Below are 11,239 nucleotides of genomic sequence, written 5' to 3' on the forward strand. Positions count from 1 at the left end.
GCAAAAGACAAACACTGTGCCTAATGATCACTGACCTAACTTCTTTCAAAAAGCCGTAGTTATAATTCACAGTGCAATTAGTGGCTGCACTGTAAGCAGATTAGGGGCAAAATTAAGCAGCTGCTCTTATTATTCCGGACCCAAAGTAACCACAGCTCGAATCACTGACTCCCAACCCATGAACAAACCGCCTGCATGGAAGGCCCCAAAGTGAAGGAAATCTTAAATGTATCACACAGGAAGATAGGATTGAAATGGGTAGCTCCCAGTGGTCACCCATTGAGCCACTTCCTGCATACTCCCCCATCAGCCTCTTGTAAGCTGAGGAAAAATGCAGCACTCTCTAGACTGGGGACAACAATGTTGCATAGAAGTAACTGCTTGGTCACCTACTTGACACGGCATAGTTACATCCAGAACAAGTTAACCGCAAGCCTAGTAACTGTCGTATGCAATAAAAGAGTAAAACACTTATTTCCACAGTTCCCTTTTCTGATCTGTGAAAAAAAAAAGACTTGTATGTAAACCCAGTTTATCTAAATAGAAATTCACATTCCATCGTCATGACCCCGTTTCTCCAGGAGTACTGCTGCATTGAAAATAGAGGTTATCCATTGTCCTCTCGTTCCAAAACAAGACATTCCTTTGCCCACCAGAATGCCATAAATGTTTTCTCAGGCTTGTAGTAAACAGAGGAAGCATAGCATACTTTTTATCCATGCTTTAACAAATGCACAGAGCTCACACTCATGTGGAATAACTGCGCACTATCCGACAGGCAGAGAAGTGTTAGGGGCTAAACCGAGGTTAGATCTAATCATTGAGCAGATAGAAGTCAGTGTCAGGTCACTCTTTAGAAGGATCCAATAAAAGACCTTCCTCCAGGGACAGGGGGACAGAGAAAGGCCTTGTCCAGGCTGCAGATAGGTAACTGCTGATAAGGATGTGTTTCCCAGCATGACACAATAGATATTATAAGCCTTTACGCACCAAAATGTTGACGATGCAGGCTGAAGCGCAGGCCTGGATAATGTGCTGGAATGTTGTTCAGAATAATGAAGGGCATTTTTTTTGCTTGTGTAAAAAGCCAGCTGTACAGTGTCAAAGGAAACAAGGATAATATCGGACATCCCAGGTGGCTTTGGCAGACCTGAGAGAAAGTGTGAGGAAGGCTGAACCTCTGCCTCTGTAATGCTGCTGAACCAATGGTACAGGCAGCATGTGGGTTTTACAAAAAAAAACAGGTTGCTTTTTTCATTTTCCTGACCAGTTCTGATCTCGAAATGAGCCACAGAAAAATAAGTTTAAACGTTTTTTTTTTCCTTTCTGTTTAAAATACAACAATATTACACAATCAGGTACGAGCAGCTCTCAGCAGGGGTAGGTGTAGGTTGGTAATACACAGATAGTGAGAGAAAGAAAATGTTCAGCTTCCTGTCTGTGTGTGAGGAAAGATGCTTCCTCTAGCTGTGGAGCTGAAAGCTCTGGCACTTGTATCCCTCTGACGCTATCGGTGTGGAGCCATCCCGCTCCGACCTTGACTAGGACACTGGCAAACAAGGCCACAGAACCCCCTCCTTTCACCATGGCAAAAAACACTCGCGCAGACTAATGCGGCTCCTCACACCTAAAAAGGCGCTTCTCGGGTTCACACCATTAATCCTGAAGAGACGTTTACTTTACTGACTGAGGCCTTGTTTGACTCAATCTAGTTGATGGTGCCAGATTGACTGTCTTTTCCTCTTTCACAAACACAACACTGAGGATTTTTTTCCCAATCAGAAGCATTTTCTGACAGCTATTAGCTGTTTATACAGTGAGGTGTTGGCATTGTGAGGAGCACTTCTACACTGAAATAGACTGCACTACTGGAAGATTATTTACACAAGTTTTATTTGTAGGCATTTTGCCATTTAGGGAAATGAGGGAGCCTTGTAGTTAGTCCCCGCAACATGTTCTATTGCTAACTCAGAGGTTGTAGGTCAGTTGCATAAATGAAAAGCAGTCAGCAGCAGTTACCTGTGAACATGCAATTCTTAATACTAAAAATATGTAAATAAAAAAAAAAAAAAAGTGGTTATGTTTTGTTTTTCACATTGTGTTTCCCTTTTTGACTTCTGAACTGATGAAACATTTTCTGAACTTGAAACAGAGATCGGGCGCATACTTCTCCATCTAGTCATCTTTAAACATTCTGTTTTCATCATCGACTTTTCTTTAAACAAGCCAACATGTCAGTTCAATAATCAGACCAGGGGGGGTAAATAAAACAAAGAATCTGAAAATTCCTACCTTTTCTGAACTAACGTCTCTCTGGTATTCACAGCGCTTCACTTTTTCCACATTTTGTTATGTTACAGCTGTATTTCAAAATAGATTAAATTAATTTTTTCCCCTCAGAAGTTTGTTTGAAACCTTTGAAAATTTTATAAAAAATAAAAATAAAAAAACTGCCACATGTACATAAGTACTCACAGCCTTTGCCATTACAATCAAAATTGAGCTCAGGTGCATCCTGCTTCCACTGAGATGTTTTTACAACTTGACTTTAGTCCACCTGTGGTTGATTGGACATGATTTGGAAAGACACACACCTGTCTATATGATGTCCCACAGTTAACAGTGCATGTCAGAGCACTAACCAAGACATGAAGTCCAAGGAAAATGTCTGTAGACCTCAGTCATTGTGGCCAGACAGAAGCCATTCCTCAGTAAAAGGCACACGACAGCCTGCTTGGAGTTTACCAAAAAGCACCTGAAGGACTCTCAGATCATGAGAAACAATGATTTAACTCTCTGGCCTGAATGCCAAGCATCATGTCTGGAGGAAACCAGACACCGCTCATCACCTGGCCAATATCATCTCTACAGTGAAGCATGGTGGTGGCAGCATCGTGCTGTGGGGATGTTTTTCAGCAGCAGGAACTGAGAGACTAGTCAGGATCGAGAGAAAGATGTGTGCAGCAATGTACAGAGACATCCGAGAGAAAACCTGCTCCAGAGCGCTCTGGACCTCAGACTGGGGTGACTGTTCATCTTCCAAACAGGACAACGACCCCAAGCACACAGCCAAGATAACAAAGAAGTGGCTAAGGGATGACTCTGTGGATGTCCTTGAGTGGCCCAGCCAGATTCCAAACTTGAACCCGATTGAGCATCTCTGGAGAGATCTGAAAATGGTTGTGCATCCACGCTCCCCATCCAACCTGATAAAGATTGAGAGGTTCTGCAAAGAAGAACAGGAGAAACTGCACAAAAATAGGTGTGCCAGGCTTGTAGCATCACACTCAAAAAGACTTCAGGCTGTATTTGGTGCTTTTGTAAAAGGTGCTTTAGACAAGTATTGAGCAAATGCTGTGAATACTTATGTGCATGTAATTTTTTTGTTTTGTTTTTAATTTGTAATAAATTTGCAAAGAATTTAAACAAACTTCTTTCAGGTTGTCATTATTGGGTATTGTTTGTAGAGTTTTCAGAAATAATGAATTTAATCCATTTTGGAATAAGATTGTAACAAAATGTGGAAAAAGTGAAGCACTATGAATACTTTATGGATGCACTGTACATGAATGCACATGACTGGATAAACCTCAAACAAAGCTCTGTTACAGAAGCTGAACTGGTTAATGATTTGAAAACAAACTCTTGTTCTATTGTTCAGTCTAGTGGTGGAAAATATTCCCCCGTTTTTACCCAAAGTGATGAATGTGCATACTCTCTGTCATTGTCCCATGACTGCAATCAATATGCAGTGCAAGCAACACTACACATTTCGCAAGTCGAATTAGTTCATCATTCTCAAAAATAACAAACTAAACAAAACAAAAAATACATTTCAGTATTTAGCATAGCAGCATACTGCATATCTGGGAACACAGTAAATTAGCACTAGCCAGCAAACTCTAAAAGTATGGGGAAGAAACCTTGAATAATGCTGAAACCTTGAATAATGCTGAAAAATCATTTTATTTGTACCCCAAGGACAAACATCTCCATAACCAGGAATTTCTATTTAAAAAACACTCATGGTCCAGATCAGCCTCGAATATTTAATGTAGCCTGGGGTATCATAGCATTAAAGAATGAAGCATGAATTTACCTGCTCAGGTTTGGAACAGTATCAGGATCACAAAAATAATATTGTCATGACCCTTTAAAGTCCCTGTGAAGTTCTTAAGAACAAGCAGCATAGTGTGACATATAAAGCGGCCATACCACTTTAAAATACACAATATGGACAAAACTTCTGGGACACCTGACTTTCCCAGCCATACGTGGATCTTTCCCAAACTGTTATCGCAATTGTATAGGCTTTCATTCAATGCAGTAACATGAAATTTTCCTTTGAAAATTAGGAGGCCCAAACCTTTTCTACTCCATAAAGATATGCTTTGCATGGGTTGGAGTGAAAGATCTCCTGCTATAGAGCTCTAACCTCAACCCTATTGAACACCTTTGGGATGAATTGGAACGCTGACTGCACCCCAGGCCTCCTCGCCTCACCTACATCAGTACCTGCCATAAACTGAATGAGCACAAATCTCCTCCAAAATTTTGTGGAACATCTTCCCAGAATAGTGTACCATGGAAGCATGCAAGGTCATTTGTTCTAATGTTCAGGCAGGGCACTTCAGATTACTAAAAGCATTCGTTTTTACAGAAAATCTGAGAAGCTGATGTGCAGAGTCATCAAAACTGTTGATCCATAATGGTAGAAGAGAGACTACACACATTGAATATACATATCTACTATTAAATGTATTTATCTAAATGCTTATTTTGTTATTGTAAATTTTGAAGCACACTAGCGTATAAATAATATTTAGAATTTATATATTTATATAAAAAAAGATTCACTTTAATGTACAAGTCCTGCATATTCTAAGTTAAACATAAAGTATGTGTGTATTAAATGTTATATTAGACATTACTTATTAATATTCATGACTAGTAGTTGGTCTCATCAAAAAATGACTGAGTTAGTAAAGCATTCAAATTTAAACTACATCAAGTAATATGAAAAATTACGATTATATGTATATGAGAATGAAAAGAAATCCCTGATGTTAGATTGACAGTTTGACAGTCACTGAATCAAAAACTTGTGTTGGCCAAAAATTTTTTAATTACAAATAAAAAGTAAAAATGCACTACTGATTGTTGTTTTAGATTGAGTAATCGGATGTGTTTTTGTATGTCATACTGCTACTGAAATTAGGAAACAACTTCTTACTAATCAATAACAGACGTCATTAAACAGTTTCGTTTTTAGTTTCGTTCTGTTTAGGTCTCCCTATCAGTAAATAAAGTCCATAAAATAACACACGCAAATGTACTACCAGGCTTGTTCTTTATAATATTAACTCGAAAGTGATCATTTTTTACCAGTATAAGTTTGAATACATGAGAATAAATGCATTATTGTAAATGCATCTCTATAAAAAAAAAGGCAATGAGGACTGATTAGCATGGTTTTGTTTAAATAATGCTAAGTATTTAGCATTATTTCCTTTACTATCAAACAGTATATGGGCTTTCTGTTGAGATGCCTGTGTATAGTCAACTTGTACCATGTAAATGTGCTCTTTCTGCCAGATAAACTATTTATTACCTACAGATTTGGACTGGTCATGAGTTAAAATCCCAGCCACATCGAGCTGCCACTCCTGGCTCCCTTAAGCCCGTAGCTGCTCAGTTTTCGAAATGAGATAAATGTAAGTCACTCTGGATAAGTGCATCTGCCAAATGTCCTAAATGTAAGCTAGCTAAAGTGTAAGCACTGATCGAGGAGAAAAGGGTTGATCCACTGTAAGATGCCTCAGCATGCTGCATGCACCAGACCACAGGTCAAATGTAAAGGCATTTCTGTTAGATGTGGTTAAATCTAATAGGGCATTGAACATCAAATGTTGCACCACTGAGTAGTACCTAGTGCGTAAGATGTTGGCTTTCTGAACGACAGGTCATGAGTTCAAATCCCAGCACCATCAAGCTGCTACTTTTGAGCCCCTGATCAAGGCCCTTAACCCTCTACAGCTCAATTGCTTTTTTTTGGTGCTATATATGTTATTTAAAGGATAAAACAAACACCTAGGCAGTGAATGAATGTGTCAAGTAACTCCTACATGTGAGTGTGTGAGAACCTTCCATCAAAATATTCCAAAATATTACGAATCAGCTGAATCACCAAATCAAGAACAGATCAATGAAATACTTGTTCAGCAAGAAAAAAGAAAAAAAAAACACCATTAGTCCTGAATCCTTGCTTTGTTTTATAGTATAATAGCATAAACACCCTTTTACATGGTTTATACTCTTTCTCCTGATTTCTGTCTATTCAGAGATTCTGATTTCGTGTGACAGATCAACTGTGGTGTATGATATGTGGTCTGTCAAATCGAATTAAACACACCTTACATGTCAGTTTGTATCACAGCACCACCAGAACAACTCACAGCAGCTCAGTATCATATTATAAAGAATTCTCTCCCCTGACTCAATAAACGTGACTTACCGCTCACCTTGACTTAAACAAATCCTTTATTTGGCTGATATTTAGTGTAAAGATTTTTTTTTTTACTTTTGAAACCACGGTAGCTTCAATGACAAAAAAAAAAACACACAAAGAAATCAGGAGCAGGGGCACACGAGGCCACTCTGCGGAAATAAACGTTTTCGTCTTTCTTCCATATGTGCGCAGCTACGCCTCCAAATTGGCTGCACTTTTCTTCTGACCAGAATGTAGGTAAAATTACAGCCGTGGAAAGTTTTCCCACTAAAAGAGCCAGGCGCCAGAATACATACCACTTGACCACTGGAAGAGAACATGAAAAATGGCTGCATCAGACCTTATTATTATTATTATTAGTATTATTATTTACGGTCCTGCAGAGTGCTGCGTCGTGTGGACGTGTTTTCTAACATTACACAGGATTTTGACTCGAAATCAAAACGAACATCTGACAGGGATAGAACATCTGTTGCAACTCCCAGTGGGAGAACCAGAAGACGTATGTATATATGCGCCGAAAGACATTGATCTAAATGGCAAGGGATCAGCAGCTGTGAGGGAGAAACAAAAGAAACGAATGCCGAATGAATCCAAGGAGCCATGAAGCTACTATTCTGTTCATGTAACAAGTTTTTTCTTTCCCCCTTGCCATTTAACCCATTAACTTGGAACACTATATATCACACAGATCAGAAAACACAAGGCAAAGGATTCTTCTCATTCTCTCTTTTTCATTCTACCCCTCCTCCTCTAACACACACAGAAAAAAAAAAAATTCTTCCTGGAATTACAGCGATTGTTAAACACAAAGCCAGACCCACTTGTAGGGAAATGACCTGGCAACACTCCCAATGCTTTTGCTGTCAGTCAGCTCATGAAAGCAGTCAACATCTAAAACTAACATTGTTTCTATCTATCATGGCGCATGAAGATGAGTCTGCAACAAGCACACCAATGCTGGCTACACCTACCTGAGCCAATATACCATCATCAGCTCTCTGCACGCAAATCAGACTTCGCAAGTATCCTTAGTATTTGTGGATTATTTCTTCATTTGTTGTAAATGGCTTTATGCAAATCATTACTTAAAGCTGCGAATAATGCGTTTAAAAAGGAATAAGTTACAACCTTTCACACACTTAGAGCTTTACAGGTTTTTTTTCTCAAACGGCTTACTTCAAATTGAAATTTCTTACAGCAGAAGGATTTTCTAATTTTATCCTAATCTAGATGAATCGGAAAAGCAGGTTTGGTCGCGAACATGATAAACAATTCACTAGGATGCTGTCAAGACTTGAGTGGTGTCTTGTAACCTATATGAGAGACATAGTGTAGATACCGATAGAAAGCTAGATACAGGCCGTTGTTATCTTATGTTATGTGTTCTCCGGAAAAAGGTTCCTCAGGGGTTTTTGCATCTTAGCCTCCTAAATAGCATGTACTTAGGAAGGAAAACACTCCCTTAGAGGGTTTTTTTTATACGTTTTGCAATATTGATATAGAACTTGACAGAGTCTTGCCAGTTACACCGTATTGATTTCAACTCAGAGAGAGACTGGCCAGGTAATGAGGTAGACAGTTAGAAGAAAAATCCATCCAACCCCCTAAAGGATTTTGTCCTTGCAGGAGTTTTTACGTAGAACAATGTGAAGAAGATTACAATGATGCATCAGGACAGGCTTCATCGCAATGCCAAAATGTGACATGTGCGTAAGTGCATCACGTACCATCGTTCTATTCATTTTGCCTGCGATGCATTTGCATTGTTTGGACACTGTTCTGGGCAGCATATTATATCGAAGACATTTTTTTATATACCTGTACAGACAGCAGGCCTGTCATGCATTCCCAGGAGCCTGAAAGCCTAACAGATCCTGATTGCAAATGACTATCCATCATATGGATTATGGTTTCATGAGCACATCTTAAAAAGTAGCTTGCAAACAACACCAATGTTTGAGGAAACCGGTCATTTTACCCACTTTGGAGCTCAATATGAGTATGGACCAGTCCCTGGTCACTTTGTTTAGTTAATAAAAAAAGGATTGGGGAGAATTTATAATAATAATAATAATAATAATAATAATAATAATAATAATAATAATAATAATAATAAACTTCTAAATAGTTATAGTTATTGATTTTTTTGTATTGCTTGTAATTTAGGAAAGAAAATTGTCTTTACAAATATTTTAGGTGCAACTAAATCGAGAAGTTTTTCTAAAAGAGTCCCAAGTAAATCTTGGTTAGAAGTTAAACCCATCCTCAGACCCCAACACAGGAAACATTTAAATCTGTTGGAAAAACAGGTAGGAAATAAAAATAAATCCAGATGTGGGAGATAAATGAGTAGTTTTTGTTTAGTACTTTGCTTTGAGATGTACCTTAATAATATTCTCAAATATGGTGTCTCTAAAATCCAGCAGCGCTTTCTGGTCGAACTCTTGGCCGTGAATAATCCTCATCTGCTTGAGAAACGTGGACTTGCCGCTCTCCCCTGCGCCCAGCAGCAGGATTTTGACCAGGCGGCGCACGGAGCGTCTCTCGCGCGCCAGCATGGCATCAATCTCGCGACTGCGCCGCTTCGCCTCTCGCGCCCGGTTCGCGTCCCGTTCGCGCGCGCCGTTCTTCCCGTTGCTCCTTTCTTGGCCTGGATCCGCGGGGAGCAGACACCGGCTCAGGGTGCGCACCACGCCAGCCATGTCTTTCGCTTCTTTTAGCCCGAAACACGAGATAAAACCGAACAACAGAAAGCAAAAAAAAAAAACAGTCTTGTTCAGCGCTCGTGCGTTACATAGATCGGGTTTGTCATCGGTAAAGCAGCGCAGCGCGCTCAGTCCTGCGTGCTCACACCACCACAGTACACATCAGCTGAACGCACAGGAGACTCATCCCCTGAAGGAACACACACACACATCACATCCCCGATGGTCAAAAAAACTTTTAAAGTCATGCAAAAAGTTTGACGCGTCAAAACAAATCCAATTTCGAAAAAGAAATACAGCTTCCTCCTTTTTGACGCATTTCAAGAGTTATCTAGATTTTATAAAGTTCTGAGAGTGTGAGACTGTCTACTCTTTACCACTGCTTCCAAACTTCTCTCTCTCTCTTTCTTTCTCTTTCGCCCCCCGCGTAGAAATGTTCATTTCTAAGCACTAGCACTAGGGGGCGCTCTAGGGCAACATCAGTATAACGCAAAAGTATTGTCCAAACCCTCCACCACATCATTAAATTCAGCTTAGGTCCAAATGTCATATCCCCCTTTTTTTTTTCTGTGGACACCTATAACCTTAGACTCATTCGGTCCCATTCCAGATGTATTCCATCTTTCCTGTTATAAAAAGCTCCACTCTTTTGTTCCTCTTCCTCTTTTTCTTCTTCTTCTTCTTTATTCGGCTTCTCCCATTAGGGGTCGCCACAGCGGATCATCCGTCTCCATACCCCCCTGTCCTCTACATCTGCCTCTTTCAAACCAACTACCTGCATGTCTTCCCCTCACCACATCCATAAACCTCCTCCTTGGATTTCCTTTATTCCACCTTCCTGGTGGCTCTATCCTCAGCATTCTCCCACCAATATACCCCATGTCCCACCTCTGCACATGTCCAAACCATCTCAATCTCGCCTCCCTCACTTTGTCTCCAAAACGTCCTACATGCGCTGTCCCTCTAATAAACTCATTTCTAATCCTGTCCATCTTCGTCACTTCCAACGGAAACCTCAACATCTTCAGCTCTGCTACCTCCAGCTCCACCTCCTGTCTCTTACTCAATGCCACTGTTTATAATCCATACAACATCGCAGCTCTCACCACAGTCCTATAAACTTTCCCTTCCACTCTTGCAGATACTCTTCTATCACAAAGCTCCACTCTTCTGTTAAGGCTTTTAAATAGTTTTAGGGGTTTGTGATCATTCAGCTACAAGAGCATAAATGAGATCAAACGCTGATGTTGAGGGAGAAGGTCCGGGGTCCAGTTCATTCTGAGGTGAGGGCGTTGTGGAGGACATTCGAGTTCTTCCACTCTAACCTTTTCAAACCATGTATAGCGCTTTTAACAAAGGACGTTGTTCAAAGGAAGCTTTACAGAGATAAAGATGTTATAAAATGTGAATTTTTATTTTAGTGCCTATAAGTTAATGCCTAATGAGTGAGCCAGTGGTGACAATGGCAAGGAAATTCATTTCAAGGATACAAGAAAAAAAAACCTTGAGGAACCAGATTAAAAACGGAACCACATGTGGACCAAATGTCCAGTCATTACAGATCCATCGTTGTTTACTGGTGTACTGTTCAGTGGACTGTTTATTTGAGCAGATTGTTTATATGAATTACAGTCAGTAAATTCATGGCTCTTTAGGCTGCTCATGTCTTCATAGAGCTCACTTTGTGCACAGGTACATTGTCATGCTGAAGCAGTTTTGAGATCTAGTGAATAAATCCTTCAATAAAGGTGCAATTTCGAGCATATATACTTACAGCCTGTTTGTAACCTATATGATAAATTTTGTGATTTCTGATTCGGCTTTGCTGCTATTAAAAAGAGGAAGGGAAAAGCCTGAAGAAAACTCACAGGACATCTACAAATATCAAATACAGACCTGCTCACAAAAATATGATAACATTATACCGACATGTCCAGCCCCTCATACAACTGGGCAGTGTTACAATAAATGTTAATTGACCTAAAATTCAATTGCCTCAGACACTTGCCCCTTCTTTTTAATC

The 11,239-nt window shown here is 39.8% G+C and overlaps 1 protein-coding gene across 1 annotated transcript in view; it reads right to left on the reverse strand.

Annotated features, from left to right (window-relative positions):
- The window catches only part of gna12a (guanine nucleotide binding protein (G protein) alpha 12a), a 41,906-nt gene extending 32,249 nt beyond the window's left edge, over positions 1-9,657 (reverse strand). The window contains exon 1 of the mRNA XM_083524552.1: positions 8,896-9,657. Within this exon, the coding sequence (XP_083380678.1) occupies positions 8,896-9,213 (318 nt within the window). The 5' untranslated portion in view covers positions 9,214-9,657. The remainder of the gene's footprint in view (positions 1-8,895) is intronic.
- Positions 9,658-11,239: the final 1,582 nt, after the last annotated feature.

This window comes from Silurus aristotelis (assembly GCF_946808225.1).
Source record: "Silurus aristotelis genome assembly, chromosome: 21".
Classification (NCBI taxonomy): domain Eukaryota; kingdom Metazoa; phylum Chordata; class Actinopteri; order Siluriformes; family Siluridae; genus Silurus; species Silurus aristotelis.